We start from the raw sequence: 18,031 nt of genomic DNA, 5'->3' as shown, positions 1-18,031 counted from the left end.
AAAATATGGAGGAGGAAATGGTTGGGGAGTATGTGGATTATGTGTTCTGCAACGAGAGTTGGAGGTAAATAAATAACCTTTCAATGTGCTGCTGTTGCGGATGGTCAAGCAAATGTTTGTGTTTTGTTTCCGTTTGATAGAATTGTAATGTTTATGTGAATGAAGCCATGCTTGCTGATGTTGTGGTCTATAACTCCTCCCCGAACTCCCCGCTGCTCATTGGCTGTCGGTCATCGCCGATGTAGTTTTCAGTCAGAACACTTTTCACATTTTTAATCGCCGACAGGTCCAGATATTTAGCATGCCAAATATCTCACTGGCATCGGCGACTCGTCGGCGATTCTCTCAGATCGCGTCTTTGCTCATTCACACTGTGTGAACGAGCACTGATTTGCCTGTGATTTCGGGCATTTGTCGGCGATTTCTCAACCTGTCGGCGAGCCAAAATCGGGGCTAAAATCGTGCAGTCTGAACTCGGCTTTAGTGCGATTATGAAATCGCATAGCTGCAATTTTTTTCTTTTGCGTGGCTTGTCAATGAATTATGGCTCCAAATGCTAATTCATCTGAAAACATCTGAAAGTTTGAATCGCTTATAATGTGCATTTGAAAAAACAACACGCGTCAAACATCTTTCCAGAAATGAGAAGCATTTATTAACATCTTGTCCAACAAAATCAAACATTTAATGTTTTACTCCAAACTCACTTCATAATAACAGTTGAGCATCCTTCTGTCAGATAAAGTGGATTCTTACACAGAATATGGCAGTCATGTGTTTATTAATCATGTTTAATCAATCAAAATGTTTCAATCTTCTGTTTATTCAGCTACAGCGATTGTATAGGATTTCCTGGAATGACACGTGTTCTACTTCGGCAGCAAGGCATATTTGCAGTTTCTGCCCTAGAGCGCCCTCTGGCTTTCAGATGGAGAAGCATTTACTACTGATCACAGAGCCGTACAACTCTGACAAGCTGCGCATGAAATAATCGCAGCCTTTGCCAAATCGCGTGCGATAAATCGTGCAGCCCTAATAGTTATGATGAAAAAGTTTGTGTACACATCCGTCCTAAATGTTTATCCTATGTTAGAGGTTTTCAGCTCCGCTTGGCATTCTGATACAGTTCCACAGGTGTACCTACATAAAGTATAACCGTGACACTGCTATCACATCTTATAAATAAATGACTAAGGTACACTTATAATATATAGAAATTTCATACTCCAGTCTTGATTGTGAATCAGTTTCTGGTTAGTTGACTACTTCAGACGTTTCATCATCGGACTCGAGCTCGAATTGATACGGTAAAATCAATGCTATCTTTTCTTGTCCATATGTCTTGCGAACTGATAGTTGTCATTCAGTTATGGCAATAGGCGCGCGGTGTGCGCAGTAGACCAATCACAAAGAATTGAGCCATCTGACCAATCAGAGCAGTGTAGGCTCACGGAAAGAAGGGGTTTAGAGAGACTGATTCATTGAACTGCTTCAAATGAATCGTTTACCAATCTTTGGTGAACTGAGGTGAAATTAAATGTATACTATGAGAAAATGAACCTTGCATGCATGTAAACCTGTTGTAGGAGACTCCCAAAACGATATTAGGAACCTTAAAAAAGGCATAATAGGGGCACTTTAAGATAATTTCCTGTTTTTAACTTTAGGTTACCTTTGTCATGATCTAATACTCTTTAAACTCCTTTAAAGGATTAGTTCACCCAAAAATAAAAATTCTGTCATTAATTACTCACTCTCATGACGTTTTATTGACGTTTTAATCAGGCTACATGTCCGGAACTTGGGGAAGTAAATCCACTTGTCCTGGACAAGCATTAATGTCGAGTTTTGAATATCATTTTTTTTCATGCTGTACAATATAATATATAATATTTAAAAGTATGCGGTTAGTCATATTTGTTTATAAACAAATTAATACTTATTCAAGTGAACGTTAAATTTAAGAAGTGGCTGTAAAGACATTTATATAATGTTACAAAGGATTTCTAAGATTTAAAATAAATGCTGTTCTTTTTAACTTTCTGCTCATCAAAGAATCCTTAAAATTATGCTCTCACAAAAAACATTAAGTAGCACAACTGTTTTCAAAATTGATAATAAGAAATGTATCTTGAGCAGCAAATCAGCATATTAATATTGTAATAATATTTCAGAAGATATGCATTTTATTAGCTTTATTTGTAATCATAAATGCAGCCTTGGTGAGCATAAGAGAAACTTTCAAAAATATTAAAAACAATCTTACAACCCTAAACTTATGTACCTTAACGTTCCTATATTTTGTGGTTGTACTAAATCTGATTTCAGATTTAAATAGGAAAAAAAAAGTTAGTAGTTGGTTTACATCCATGGCCCTTTCCTGAATCTTGGCCAGAATAAGCTGTAATGTGGACCACACTTATGCGTCTATGTGGAAAAAAATGCTGTTAAACTCGAGTAGAGGTTTTTTATTATTAGTATTATTTTTATATTATTGTTGTCACAATAGGTCCGTTATAATATACAAAGAGTGGAATGTTTGTGCTCACAGTGAAACACATAATGACAGTAGACTTGAGTGGGAAATTTACACTTCAGTGTTGAAACTGAAAAGATGGCAAACCCTCCCCTTTGTTCTGTTGTCTTTTTTGTGGTTTGTCGTTGCCTCAGTCAGACTGGTGGCAAAAACGTTTTCTCCTCTGCTCAAGGGTGCAGTAATGGAAGGCCTACATCATGTTAACACCACTGAGACTCGGCTTCTCTTGTGGTAGTCATTATCTCAGTGTAGCCCCACTGTGGCCCTGATGAGGTGTTTTCCAGATTCAGTACTTCTCCTGCTTTCAGCTTTCTTACATCACCTCTGTTCCCTCCAGGGTGCTGAGTTCACAAGCTTGCGACTTGCATTATGGCTTGGAACAGTGTGTTTTATCCTGAATAAGATGCATCTGTGTTTCTCCTCAAACTGTTCTCTTGTGCTATTATTTTTTTAAATGAGTATTCCAGGTTAAATACGAATTTAGCTCTGATTGTAATACCCGGATGTAATACCCGAGTTTTTGTAGGGCTTAATATAGAAGCTTGTTTCCACAACAAAAAGTAATTGCGACATAATTCACAATTCTTTTTTTTCTCAGAATTGCAAGGTATAAACTTGGAATTCTGACTTGATTTCTTACATGTGTTGAGACAAACTCTCAATTGTGGAAAAAAGTTAAGCTATGGAAGCTTGTTTCTGCCATGGAGTAAAAAACATAAGTAAATTCATCTGTTCATCTCACAATTTTGATTTTGTTTTTTCTCAGAATTGCGAGTTCATAACAAGCTCCCATAGCTTAACTTAACAGGAAGAGTCTTTTCCTTGTTCCTCAAGATTGACAATGACAGACATCCTTATCTAAAGCTTGTTTGTTCTGCATTATAAGTGGCTAACAGTCATGGGTTGATTGATTTCATTTTGTTTTATTCCAGTTGTTCTCACTGTAATGTCTGAAGATTGACTTTGGCAGAGCTTGTTCACAGGGCCTGTGCTCAGTTGTCTGGCATGTGTTAGTTCATTAACCATCTCCCAGAGGGCAATCTAATGCTTATGTTAGACTCTTGTAAGATGATTCTGCAAAAGCAATGATGTTGAATGCCAAGTGCACTCACTTTTATTATCCCTTCATATTTTATTGTCTTATTGTATACTAGGGCCAAACATCCTCTCAAGTAATGCTTATCTTCATGGAAATGAAGATGACTGATAATGTAGCTAGTGCGTTTTTTTTAAAGACTGCAACAAGTATCTTTCTTGCTTTTCACAATTATGCTGAATTAGCCTATTAGAAACATATCTATCACAAGAAATCTCTTGCATTTTATTTTTATTACTCATATCCATGTTGGGACAAGCCAAGTTTTCACTTGGCTTGTTTGGTTTGTGTTAAAGTGTCATGAAACTCCCTGGTTCAGTGCAGATCAGATCTCACCACAGTTTTGAATAGTGTGTAATTGTAGGTGTGGAAAGCTGCAGAAGTTGTGGGAGGAGGAGTGGCGATAATGCAAAACTGTTTGCTCCAGTTACTTTCATTTTACTTTAATGGAGTTACCGAATATGCACACTGCAATTCACAAATATATTATTTTGTTTTATAAATATGTTGCGAAAATAAAGAGTCAGTTTACACTTACTGACCACAAATGTTTGAACAGTAGAGATGTTTTTTTTTTATTCAATGAAATTGATTCTTTCATGCAGCAAGGATGCATTAAATTAATCAAAAGTGACAGTAAATACATTTATAATGTTACAAAGATTTCAGATAAATGCTGTTCTTCTGAATTTTCTTTTCATTAAAAAAATCCTTAAATCCTAAAAAAAAAAAACATCATTTACACTAAAATAAGAAATTAGAAATGTTTCTTGAGCTTGAAGACTGGAGTAATGATGCTGAAAATTCAGCTTTGCCATCACAGGAATAAGTTACATTTTAAAACGTATTAAAATGAAAAACGGTTGTATTTTTTTAAATTGTAACGATATTTCACAATATTAGTTTTTTACTATGTACTTGATCAAATAAATGATGAACCCTTGATGTGCATAAGAGGCTTCTTTCAAAAACATAAAAAAAAAATCTTACCAGCCGCAAACTTTTGAATGGTAATGTCTAAAATTGAAATATACAAATAAATGCCAATCTGTTTGAATTTGTACTTTGCATCAGCAACATGAATGCACTTTTGCATTCAATAACTTTTAAGCTTTTTTTTTTTTTTTTTTTGAATAATGAAAAATTACGAGAAATATCTGTTAACATTCACAAACGTGTTTCATGATGTTTCGAAAAGGAAGTGCCTCTTTGCATTTTATGTATCGTCCTGTTTCAGATCTAGTGTGAACATGTCAGTATGAAATATTAACAGAGCTTTGACTTTCGTTTTATGGCTTACTTTGTAGCCCTAAGCATTGTTCTCATGTTACTAAAAAATGAACAGACTTTACAAGGAAGTATCACTCTTGCATTTACATTGACATAATATTTCATGAACTGCCTGATTTTCCCCAGTGATCCTCTCTCCGTATGGTTTGAGTGGGACTCTGACAGGCCAGTCCTTCAAACTCTCAGACCCACCGACCCAGAAGTTGATCGAAGAATGGAAGCAGTTCTATCCCATAGGCCCCAACACCAAGGAGGTCACAGATGACAAGATGGATGACCTCGACTGGGAGGATGATTCCTTGGCTGCTGTTGAAGTTGTTGTTGGTAAGAAAGAAACTTTCAGCTCTACATATTTTGAGTTCATGGTCATATCAAATGATCTGTAGGTCGAGTAATAATTTATGTGGTGCAGCTGGGGTCAGGATGGTGTACCCAGCCAGCCTGGTGCTGGTGGCCCAGTCGGACATCCCGGTCGTGGCCACAGTGAGTTCTTCCTCCTCCTTGGGCTCTTACTCAGGAGGTCAGCATAGTCAGGTGGTCCATGGAGATACTGGCATCTCTTCGGTCACTCTGACTCCTCCCACTTCACCTGAGGAGGCTCAAGCAGGTACCACTATTATATTCTCAATAATTCAGAATAAATGAGGAAATATTCAAAATTCATAACTTAAGGTACTACAAAAATTTGATTCAGCTTATATTGATTCCCCGTTATTTATATTTTAAATAACCAATGTTAATAATCCAATAACCCATATATGTATGTATATATATATGTGTGTGTGTGTGTGTGTATATATTTATATATATATATATATATATATATACATTCGCACACACACAGTGTATATTTTCGCTATTTTACTATTATTTGTTTATTTTTATTATTCACAAGAATGATTTGCTGAATTATGGATAAGGACAATCAAAAGCACTTGCATTCTCAGTTGCTGTCAAAGGCATTAGTTATGTAATGTTTTAGTAAGGGTTTTTTTCCCTATTGCAGTCTCTCAGCCTGCCCAGAAGTGGGTGAAACTCTCAGCTATGTCAGGCGCCTTTAGTGTGGACAGCAGCAGTCATCATGGAGGCAAGATCCCCCGTCGCCTTGCCAGCCAAATGGTGGAACGAGTCTGGCAGGAGTGCAATGTTAACAGAGCCCAGAACAAGTATGAATATAAAAACAACAGCTTGACTAATCAGCCAGAGTAAATAACCTGGCAATGGGAAATTATTATTATTATTGAGTATGAACTTCTGGCATTTGGTATGGTTTATTTTTGCAGGAGAAAGTTTTCAACCATGTCTAACGGAGCTTGCGAGGAAGAAACGGACAAAGCTTCTGTTTGGGACTTCGTAGAGTCATCTCAAAGGTCACAGTGCAGTTGCTCAAGGTGTGCTCAAAAGCTGCACATTTGCAACAAATTACATGTAATTATGTAAAATTTGTGAATGAATGAAAGCTGGCTGATTACATTTAGATCTTTCGCTTTTACCTCTAGGCTAAAGAACCAGAAACAGCGGGCATGTAGCACCCCAGGGCTTCCGCCATCTGCTGGCCAACCTCCTCAGCCCTCTACCAAACACAAGATGGCGGAAAAGCTGGAGAAGGGGGACAAGCAGCAGAAGAGACCCCAGACACCCTTCCACCACCGCAGCTCTCTATGTGAAGAACACCCCAACTTGGAGCAGGGAGAGGGTGTTCACAGGCTGTGTCTGCAGGGCCACGAGGATAGCCGCTTCCCCAGCCTCCACCACGCCGACGTCACCTCCAGCAAGACCCCAATGCTGCACGGTTCAGCCGACGAGATGGCCGGCTCCCCTCAGCCCCCGCCGCTCAGCCCGCACCTTTGTGAGCGTGGAGAGGATGCTAATGATGGCCTAAAGAGTTCCTCCTCGCCCTTGCACCAACACTTCTATCCTTCTTCCTCTGAGCCCTGCCTGGTGCCCCAGAAACCCCCAGATGATTCTGTACTAGACCCATTGCCCTTACCCTGCCCACCTCCATACCCAGAGTCCCTAGAAGCCACCATATACATGGGCTCTGCCATAAACCCCCATGAGGACACATCGCAAAACCCCTGGAGGTACTTTAGGGTGCCTGGAGGGAAGAATGCAGATTTCCACACACCTCAGCTTCCTGTGGTCACGCTTTTTGAGGATGGTAACCGGACCGGAGGCCAGGACGGTGTTGTCTCAGTTACAGAGTGAGTTCTCTAGCCTTCTACTTTAAATAGTGATATTGTGGTTATTATTCTATAATTACACTAAATGCCAAGAGTGTATTTATTAAGTTTTTGTTTGTTGGGCAGGATGGATTCTCAAGAAAATCACTTGAATTGCTTTTTAAAACATGGCCTTGCCTTTTTGAAAAAGAAAGCTTCTTTTATCTTGCTTGAGAATATGTCAGCCTTTAAACATCTTAATTATGGAATGTAAAAGGCAAGTTATGCTTCCACAAAGAACTTTACTTTGGCCCTTTTGCGAGTTGTTTGATTCAGTGGTTGTCAATAACATTGGGCAGCTTTGCTAAAAAGTAATTGGTGAAAAAACGTTTTCCACTATTTGCTGGCCCAATATTGTAGTGCACTCTGTGTGACCTAATGATGTTTTGCTTGAAGAGAGAAATGGTTTCAGTTACTGTTGACTGTCAACTTCTCTAAAGAGTTTACCAGCAGGTTTTTGCTCCACATCTGATGTTTTGATTTAGTGGCTATGGCTGGCCATAGTGCAGGTTTATAACCTATAACATTACTTTATTTTTATTTAAAAATGTAATAATATTATTGAATATGTGACACTGTATTATTATTAAAAATAAAGTGTCACATTTTTGTGACAGTTCAGAAGAAGAGAATGATGAATAAAAAGTTAAAAAGAACATTTATTTGAAATAGAAATCTTTTGCAACATTTTGAATGTCTTTACTGTCACTTTTGATCAATTTAACATTAATTTAATTAAAAGTATTAATTTCTTTAAAGTAGGACTGTAACGATTATTTTGATTGATTAATCTATAGATTATTCTTAAAATTATTCTAATTATTTTCTGATCAGTGGATTAATCCTTTAGTTAACCTACAAATAAATAATAACCATGACTTCTGCCATAGATCTTTCAATGTTTCATTCCCACATTTTCTCATTTAAAAAAAAAAAAAAAAGTGCCAAGAATTTAAAGGCATCTCTCAGTAATACAAATGTCCATGATGGCTGCATTCATAGTCACTGTTTGGGATTGACAGCGAGTTGTGGGTCTTGAAATGTTTTGTTCATTCAGCAGATTATTAAGTACCTGCTTGAATACATATCTTAATTAACAAACGAATAGCTGTCACAACTGCCTTCAGCGTTAGTATCACTAGTATCAGCGTTAGTATTCATCGTGTTGTTAAATAATTGTCCAAACGAGGTGTGGGTTCATCCATCAGAACAACCAACACAGACTTTTAAATGCTTTGTAACCGAGTGCAGAGAGTATGTTTGAGCTGCGTGTGAGTTTTGTTTTGTGTGAAACATGACATACAGGATTTGGGATGAATGTAAACAGTATGACACGTTGACACATTCCAAGCAAATTGACTTAATTAGTTACGTCAACACATTGTTCCAGCCCTACTAATGCCATCTTAAGTAATTAAGCTATCTATCTATCATGATAAATACAGTTATAATGCTGATATCAACCTGATAGAAAAAATACTCATAAGTTATTCAGTAGGACTCAATCTCTTACAATTAGTAGTGGTGTAATGTAGTGTGGGGTGTTTTTTGCAGGCTTATGTCCTCCTCCAAAAAGCCTCTGAAGGTGTCGGAAGAGCTGGTGAAGATGTACGAACATAAGAAAAATCAGTACCTTTCTGCAGCTGTGTGCGATGGAGGCCAGGAGCGAGAATCTGATCCGTACGCATTTGTGGAAGGAGACGAGGAGTTTATGTTCTCTGATAAAGACAAAAAGCCTGGACCTGAGAGAGAAACCGGGAAGAGAAATAAGGTCAGACAGTGATTCTTTTAGAAAAATTATGTGTGCTTGTGTTTGAACAGTCTTATTTATTTATTTATTTTACTTTTAGAGGGACGATGGCAGTGTATCATCTTCTGATGGTGAGTAGTATTTCCTCAGCTGTTTCAGTGTTTCTGGAAATGTCTGGAAATGTTTCTGATCTTGAGCACACCTTGTTTGCACACAGATGCCCAGGGATCAGGTGGCAGTAAACCACTTCCTACCACCAGCTTGATCCATGAGACCGATCTGGTTGTGTCTATCAATGACCTGGACAACCTTTTTAACTCTGACGAGGATGACCTGACGGTTAGTACTGTTATGAACTCGCCAGATAACCACTGCCTAAATGCACTCAACTGTGATGTGCAAAGTAAATAGGCATTGTTATCCTAACTTAAACAGTGTAAATCAACTGTTTTCTATCACTTTTTGGCATGAATCACATTTTGTGAAGCCCCAGCAGTAATGAATCTGTTGGATATGGTGATAATGCATGTTGGCGCCAAAATTAGAGAGGGGTCAGTAGTAAGTTTCCCGCTTTGTTTCTGGATCTCCTGCCTCATTAGAAAAACTCTAAGGTGGTCATAAAGTTCTTTATTTGCTGAACTAGGGGAACAGTGGAGCAATTAAAGTGAGCCTGTCTTTGTCTTACTCCAAACAGCCTGGATCCAGGAGAGCTGCTGGTGGAGCGGAGGAAAAATTTGGTGGGAAAGAACCAAAACCTGCAGCTCCAGACCCCCTGCCTTGTATGTGCTCCACATCATAACCCCTGCTGAATTTATATTATGATCTAATAACTTTTGTTACTGGAAGTGTTTGAGCAGTTTGGTTTGGAATGTGTTAATATAAGTTAATATTATCCATATAAAGAGTGGAAATTCTGATATTAATGCTGTTAAATCTGTAGGAATGGCTCTTATATTGGTACCATATTGGTTATTGGCTGTTATTAGAACCAAAATATGTGTTTGTATATTTACATTTACATTTAGATTATCTTTGCCATCATCTCATTTAAAGCTAATCTTTAGTAATTTAATAACAATTAACTTTAACAACAATGTTAAATCTTCAGCTTAAATCTTTATCTTCACAGTGATAATTTTTTTTTTATACTGTCCATTATAATGTCTTGCTTGAATAAAACTTATTTTATTTTCATTACTTTCCAAGGCAACTACTCTAATTTACGTTTTTGTTGAAGTCAAAATATTAAAATTACTAAAACTAAACTAAAATTTAAAAAAAACAAAAAAACAAATAGAGTAAATAATATAATATATAAATACTATAATGATATACTAAAATAACTAATACATCATTGAATCAAATGATTTTGGTTTTTAGTGTTTTATTTTTGTTTATTTGAAAATAGTATAGGTTATCCATATTTTTAATACATCCCTAGAAATTCATTGCATGGGCTTCTACTTATTTCATGGCTATTATAGAGCTACAGAATCCAATAGCTTCATGTTTTCTCAAACAAAAACAGTTATATGGCTGCACAAGTCATCACAGACTGAGACTGGTAATGGCAAGCATCTGTTAACTATTTTCTATTTATAGTGCCAAAATTCTGTTCCTTCATTGTGTGTGTTTATTGATCTAGGCTCTGCAGACCTGCACCAGATGTTCCCAACCCCTCCATCACTGGAGCAGGGCTACTCTCCTATAAACATGGGCAATACGGAGTCAGCGGCTAGCCTGTCTCTTCTGGATGGGGCTATCAGTGGCAACTTCAAGATGGAGGTGGAGGAGGGTTTCTGTAGCCCCAGACCCTCAGAGATTAAGGTAGGAACTTAAGGCTGAGAGTTCCCAGGAATATTCTCATAAAGAGGCATTTTGTGATGCAAGACTTTGTTTCTTTATCATATTTTCAGGACTTCTCCTACGTGTTTAAGTCGGAGTCCTGCCAAGCGCTCATCGGCTGCTCTCTTTACGCCCCTCTGAAGACGCTGCCCAGCCAGTGTCTGCTTCCCATCAAGCTTCCAGAAGATTGTGTGTACCGGCCAAGCTGGACAGTCGGCAAACTGGAGATGCTGCAGCCGATTGCAGCCATGACCTTCCTCAACAAGGACAGGTACACCAGCCAAGAAATTAGGGATTTTCTTCCTCTCAATCAGATTTTAGTGTTTCTCTGCACTCTTTGCATGTTTGTTCTTTTGTTTTGTAACAAACAGAACCTTGAGACATTGATTAATTAAGCTTCTTGTCATGTATGGAAGCCTAAAAGGCTTTTAAACAGATTGATTTACTTGATTTAGGAGGGGGATTCTTGTATATGTAGCAGGTGGTGGTTGAAGTAAGTGGGTCAGGTTTTTAACAAGCACAGAACACACTCTTCTCTGCTGTTTGTAGTCCAAGCAGCTGCCAGCCTAATATAGCCATTCAGTATTAATGAAAGTGCAGCCTTAATTGAGGAATGTGTCCACAGCATTGATGCCAAGCACACACTCAACTTGGAGAATATGTACCTGCATCTGTTTTAATGCGGAGATGTTTTTCTACCATATTTGAGTGCTTTTCTGTAAACTAACTTCATTTTGGGATCTATTTTGGAATAGTTTCCACTGTGATTGTAGTGGATTTTTGAAGACCGTTCCCAACAGAGTAGCCACTGGTGTAGTTTCACTTAAACTGGAGGAGAACAAGGGAGACTTTGATTCACTGATTGTGATTCTTTCTTAAACAATCTCTGTAATGTTTGCCAATTTGGCGGATGTAGATAAACTAACATTACGGCTATGCTCAGACTGCAGGCAGACTGTCCGCACTATTAATTGCAAGAGATTGTCATGCGTGTCTCATCAGTAAAGCCGGTTCTGTGATTAGCCTTAATATAAGGCGATTCATCTGCGATTATGAACGCGATATTGCGTAGCTTGTCCGCGAACTACGGCTCTGTATATTAAGTGCCGCTCCATTTGAAAGCAGGTGATGGACATTTACCGCTAATCACAGAAACGGCTTTACTGATGAGACATGCATGACAATCGCATGCGATTAATCGTGCAGCCCTAATTGCAAGTGTTCAAATAAGATTTGTGTGTCCAGACATAACCAATCTATCTGCATGGGTTGCTTTGGTAATGTCATAGGCATTCCCTCATATGTAACGAGGCTTTCAAAACGAAAAAGATGCAGGGAAAATGGAGGTGCACCATCTTGCTCTAAAAATTAGCACCCTGTCGAGTATCAGTGCAGGAGACTTGTATATATGTTCCGTGCTGTAGTCATGGCCAAAGTCTTTGCACATGCCGTTTGAATACTGTATGGATGCTTCTGGCATTTTGGTCACCAGTTTTGACGTTATCATTGTGTGTTGCGTTAAGAGTGATGCAAAAGACATTTTGTAATCCGATTTGAAGAGCCAGAGCATCATCTGTAAAAATCTGATTGGAATCACATTTCAAACCACCTCCAAATGTGATTTGAATTAGATTTGGTGGGAAAAAATCAGATTTCCTTTTTTGTTTTTGTTTTTGCTGTCCATATTTTCAAAAACCCATCTGGGTAAAATCTGCTGGCAGTCTGAACATAGCCTAGGTCATGACCTCTGTATTTACTGGCATAATCTGTTTCTATTGGTGGTTTAGAGCAGATATACACTACCCATGTTTGGGGGTTTATAATGTTACAAAAAGATTTCGATTTCAACTAAATGCTGTGCTCTTGAACTTTGTATTCATTAATGAATCCCAAAAAAACCTAAAAATGGTTTTCACAAAAATACTAAGTAGAACAGCATTTTCAACATTGATAATAGTGAGAAATATTTCACCAAATCAGCTGATTTCTGAAGGATCATGTGACACTGAAGACTGGAGTAATGATGCTGAATTTTTGCTGAAAATTTAGCTTTGTTATCACTGGAATAAATTACATTTTAAAATATATTGAAACATAAAAGTTATTTTAAATTGTAATACAATTTCACAATATTGCTGTTTTTACTTTATTTTTAATCAAATAAATGCAAAAAATCTTAGCAACACTTTATTATACCACATGTCAAGTCGGACATGCGTTACAACTTTCGATTTGGTATTGGATTATGTGTCCTGAATTGAATTAACCCAGGAGGTGAAAATATTCCTACCGATTTGACAAAGAGAAAGTGGCAAAATACTTATTTCTATATATTTTGGACAATTCATCTATTGTTTATAGTTTAAAAAAAACAAACTTCTTTTTGTCACATGTTTTGCTTGGAATGTATGCTTGTGCCATTTTTCTTCCACAAAAATACCACTTTCTTTGATATTTTGACCACTGCAAGTGAAACTTTGTCCTCCTCTTCTTTGACAGTAACATCCCTAGTGTAGGAAGTGCAGTTGAACAGGATCAGAGCTGCACCCCTCAGACACACAACACCTTTATGTCCAACAGCGCCCCACCCAGCAACAGCGGCGCTGGCATCTTGCCCTCCCCTGCCACCCCTCGAATCTCCGCCCCAACACCACGGACACCGCGGACCCCACGCACCCCCAGAGGCCCCGCCAGCGTCCAGGGCTCGCTGAAATACGAGAACTCCGACCTCTATTCTCCCGCCTCTACACCCTCCACCTGCAGACCTTTAAATTCGGTCGAGCCTGCCACCGTGCCCTCCATCCCGGAAGCGCACAGCTTATACGTCACCCTCATCCTCTCCGAGTCGGTAATGAACCTTTTCAAGGACTGTAACTTCGACAGCTGTTGCATCTGCGTCTGCAACATGAACATCACAGGGGCGGATGTTGGCGTCTACATCAGTGATCCCAACATGGACTCGCAGTACTCAAGTATGGACCCCTGCACCTGCGGTTTTAGCGCTGTCATGAACCGTCGATATGGCAACGGGGCAGGCCTCTTCCTGGAGGATGAGCTGGACATCATGGGACGGGGTTCGGATGCTGGACGGGAGACAGAGAAGCACTTTGAGGCTGTACGCGCAGCCTCGCTTCAGAGAGGGATGGTCCTTAAAGAGCAGGTCCCGGATGATCTCGTCCTCCTGCTGCAGGACCTGTGCACTAACCCTTTCTCCCCCATCATCAGGCCCGAGCTTTTCAGCTCCAGTCTCAAGCCACCCATGCGCCTGGAGGAGAGGGACTATTACTGTGACTGCTACTTGGCTCTGGAGCACGGCAGACAGTTCATGGACAATATGTCTGGAGGAAAAGTCGATGAGACGCTGGTCAAGAGCTCCTCTTTACACCACTGGGCCAAACGCAATGGTGAGACTTCCTCTTGTGTTGTTGTTGAAACATTTTTTTTTATTCTTTTATTTTTACACCAAGTTTTTTTACACAAGCTTTAGAGCTGTGGTTCTCAACCAGGGGGGTGGGGCATTAAATTGCTTTTTGAGGTTAAAAGAACAATTTTTTTAGATGTAATTTGAATGGTATGACAATTAAAGATTGTCAGACTGTACAGAAATTGAAATCTACAGATAATGCTAATGCACACTTAATACATGTAGTCACACATAGTTGATGTTAACATTAACGATATGAGAACAAAGTATAATAATAATTTGCACGGTTTGATCTGAGGCAACTTTGTGATCGTTAGATTTATTCACCAGATTTTCACACTTTTGATTTGTTTGTTGCGATGAAACCGGAAGTAGCGACTGATATTTTTATTTCCGTATTCCGAGTGAAACAGATTATTGGACGCGACGTGGTTCTATTAATCAGTTGTTGATTGGATGGAGACAGATCTGAATGCGAGCTTGGTGGGATTTAAGCGTAAATTGTCATTTCATGATGACTTTAATCCCCATGCAGACCTCTAGCAAATTCTACCAGTAACCTATAAAAATGGTTTTCTTAAACTAAATGTGTTTAGCATTAAATCTGAAGTAAAATGTGGTGTGTTTGTAAAACACTTCTCTCTCTGTGTCTTTGCAGCTTTCGATATGAGCATGCTGTTCTCCCAGGATGTGCTGAGGATGCTGCTGTCACTTCAGCCTGTCCTGCAGGACACCATTCAGAAAAAGAGGTCTGTGCGCTCTTGGGGGGTCCAGGGCCCCCTCACCTGGCAGCAGTTCCACAAGATGGCTGGCAGGGGATCGTATGGTAGGCCTAACTCAACAGACACCATCCTCGGCATAGTTTATAAATTATAAAGGTATATTAACACAACTCTTTTCTCTCAGGCACTGATGAATCTCCAGAGCCCCTCCCCATCCCCACCTTACTGGTAGGTTATGAGTATGACTTCGTGGTGCTGTCTCCTTTTGCTCTGCCATACTGGGAGAAGCTTCTGCTGGACCCGTATAGCTCCCAGAGGGACATCGGATACATGGTGGTGTGTCCCGACAATGAAACTCTGCTTAATGGAGCCAAGACTTTCTTCAGAGACTTGACAGCAGTATATGAGGTTAGAACATGTTAATGACTTTGAAATGTCACTGCGCCAAATTAAGTTTAATGAAACATCACAGGTTTCGTAATTCTCAATATCGCCACATAACCAATTAATTCAAAGTATTAATGAATTAATAATTAATTTATACAACTATTATATGTATATACAACCTTTACCCAGATACATACAGTACTCTCACATTAAGTGGTTTGTACTGTATAGAAAATCTGCTTGTTATATTGTTGAACTATATTATCATCCAGCAATGTGTTAAAAATTTGATATATAGTACATTATACTTAACCTGCATACATACAGTGCATTCACATAAAGCAATATATAGCAAATCTCAGCTGCGTGATTGTTTACATGGTTGCAAAATGTAACTCCATTGCTCTTTATATAAAGTTGGATATATAAGTATGTCCAACTTTTTTCGCATACATAGTTATATCTCAGCTGCTTGATTGCTTGTCTTGACACAAAGTGTAATTATATTATCACCCGTCACTAATCTGATGAATGCAACTACAAGGCAATAAGATATTATAAACATTAACGTCATGATTTTCTGTAAAGCTGCTCTGAAACAATGTGTGTTGTGAAAAGCGCTATACAAATAAATATTACTTATTGTTCTGCAGTCCTGTCGGCTCGGTCAGCACAGGCCCATCGCCAAGTCTCACCCTGATGGCATTGTGACTGTGAGTGATAATGGATCCCAGCCTCTCACAGATCAGACTCTCACTGACTGGCTCCCAAAAACCATCAACAGCAGCAGCGAGGCTTTCAACAAGCTCAGACTTTACGCGCAAGTGTGCCGACATGACTTGGGTATGTGCAGAAGCAAATTGAAAGCTTCTCGATGTTGTGAGGAATAATATTTATATCCTATATATATATATATTCTATAATATTTCTTATCTCTTTAGTGTCCTGTCTGGCATCCCAGTCTTTGGACAACTCACTGCTTTCCCAACGAAACCCTACCAGCACTTTGCAATCTTCCAGCTCCAGCAGCCCCATCACAGCCTCTCAGAACACCACCCCTTCCACCAACAGCACCTCCAACACTAACACCACAACCGCCACCACCACGTCCACCACCTCTTCCTCCTCCTCTCAGGGCATAGGTACCTTGCCGTCTTCCAAGCCCAATTCCTTGCCTTCCTTTGGGGCTCAGGGCTTGCAGTCTAGTCAGCCAAGCGGCAGTCAGAGTTCAGGGACACTGGGGGACGGCTCATCGGCCACCAGCCAACCTCAGGTCCAGTCTGAGCCTGCAGAGAGGTACTGCTTTTCATATCCAAACAATCTAGTTACTGATTCTCTCATATATGTCCTCTGATCCGTGATTTATCTGTATCACAGCACTATGGAAAGAGAGAAAGTGGGGGTGCCGACTGACGGAGACTCCCATGCCGTCACTTATCCTCCCTCTATAGTGATCTACATCGTGAACCCCTTCAGCTATGAGGAGACGGGCCAAGGCGGCAATTCCAGTGTGTGGACAATGGGTCTTCTCCGCTGTTATCTGGAGATGCTTCAGTTTCTTCCTCCTCAGATCAGGAATGCTGTATATGTCCAAGTAAGAATCCATCTGATTTGAGCTTTCTGATCGTAATATTTCACTTTGCTTGGATCTAAACATCCTGTGTTTTCTTCTACCAGATTATACCCAGCCAGTACTTGCTGCAGCCGGTCTGTAGTGAGGAGCGCCATATATACGCACAGCACCTGAAGTCTCTGTCTTTCTCAGTTTACACACAGTGCAGACGGCGTCTGCCAACCTCCACTAACGTCAAAACGCTAACAGGCTTCGGCCCCGGCCTAGCCATTGACACTGCACTACAGAGCAAAGAGGTACACATAATAATTGCCAGTATGTTGGGCAAGGGGTTTTCAAATTGCGGTCAGCAAGGGAGTGCTAGAAGATCTGTGAAAAAAAATGAATGAAACCGTCAAACTTAATAGGAAGTATTATATGGTAATCTTATAGATATTTTTATGAGTCTATGGCAGCCTATAGAACCGCTTGTGGGAAAGTTATGAAATTTGGCACAGAGATAGAGGACAGTCTGAACTGTCAACATAGCAAATTTGGAGTCTTTATCTCAATCCCTCTAGCGCCACCAACTGTCCAAATCTGCACACGTTTATACTAATAACTTTTCAACTGTAAGGGCTAGAAACCAATTTCTTGTTTCATCTGATTCCTTGGCTGAAGACTATTGCACCCTATGACGTAATTTTCTGTCTTATTAGGGGCCAAGCACCGAAGGTGCTTAGGCACCTATTGTTATTGTTGGCGTTCCGTACGCTTATTCTTCCGCTCTTGAAGTCTATGGCAGCCCATAGAACCGCTTGCGGGAAAGTTGTGAAATTTGGCACACAGTTAGAGGACAGAATGACCTTTGTCCATAGCAAATTTGGAGTCTCTAACTCAATCCCTCTAGCGCCACCAGCTGTCCAAATTTGCACTTATGTTTATGCTAATAACTTTTGAACCATAAGGGCTAGAAACAAAATTCTTTTTTCCTATGATTCCTTGGGTCAAGACGAATCGATTGCATCATATGACGTCATTTTCCGTCATGAAAATTTTTCCGCCATTTTGAATTTTCTGAAAAACCTACTTTTTCGAACTCCTCCTAGGCCGTTAGTCCGATTTTCATGAAAATTAAACCAGATCATCTTCAGACCATGGTGACAAAAAGTTATGGAATTCAAGTCGATTGCTCAAACCGTTTTCG

At 39.5% G+C, this 18,031-nt stretch overlaps 1 protein-coding gene across 2 annotated transcripts in view; it reads left to right on the top strand.

Annotated features, from left to right (window-relative positions):
- med13b (mediator complex subunit 13b) overlaps nucleotides 1–18,031 on the top strand; it is a 38,862-nt gene that overhangs the window by 11,065 nt on the left and 9,766 nt on the right. The window contains exons 5-22 of one of the 2 annotated variants that reach the window (XM_067364747.1): nucleotides 5,049–5,246; nucleotides 5,335–5,529; nucleotides 5,929–6,088; nucleotides 6,206–6,292; nucleotides 6,422–7,126; nucleotides 8,699–8,915; nucleotides 8,995–9,025; nucleotides 9,112–9,233; nucleotides 9,589–9,673; nucleotides 10,540–10,721; nucleotides 10,811–11,010; nucleotides 13,239–14,143; nucleotides 14,822–14,989; nucleotides 15,070–15,293; nucleotides 15,926–16,115; nucleotides 16,214–16,568; nucleotides 16,650–16,866; nucleotides 16,950–17,141. In XM_067364747.1, coding sequence (XP_067220848.1) covers nucleotides 5,049–5,246; nucleotides 5,335–5,529; nucleotides 5,929–6,088; nucleotides 6,206–6,292; nucleotides 6,422–7,126; nucleotides 8,699–8,915; nucleotides 8,995–9,025; nucleotides 9,112–9,233; nucleotides 9,589–9,673; nucleotides 10,540–10,721; nucleotides 10,811–11,010; nucleotides 13,239–14,143; nucleotides 14,822–14,989; nucleotides 15,070–15,293; nucleotides 15,926–16,115; nucleotides 16,214–16,568; nucleotides 16,650–16,866; nucleotides 16,950–17,141 — 4,433 coding nt within the window. Of the gene's footprint in view, nucleotides 1–5,048; nucleotides 5,247–5,334; nucleotides 5,530–5,928; nucleotides 6,089–6,205; nucleotides 6,314–6,421; nucleotides 7,127–8,698; nucleotides 8,916–8,994; nucleotides 9,026–9,111; nucleotides 9,234–9,588; nucleotides 9,674–10,539; nucleotides 10,722–10,810; nucleotides 11,011–13,238; nucleotides 14,144–14,821; nucleotides 14,990–15,069; nucleotides 15,294–15,925; nucleotides 16,116–16,213; nucleotides 16,569–16,649; nucleotides 16,867–16,949; nucleotides 17,142–18,031 lie in introns of both variants that reach the window. The other variant, XM_067364746.1, reaches the window with a different exon arrangement.

This window comes from Chanodichthys erythropterus, chromosome 17 (genome assembly GCF_024489055.1).
Source record: "Chanodichthys erythropterus isolate Z2021 chromosome 17, ASM2448905v1, whole genome shotgun sequence".
NCBI classification, from domain to species: Eukaryota; Metazoa; Chordata; class Actinopteri; order Cypriniformes; family Xenocyprididae; genus Chanodichthys; species Chanodichthys erythropterus.
This window is presented reverse-complemented; position numbering and strand designations above follow the sequence as displayed.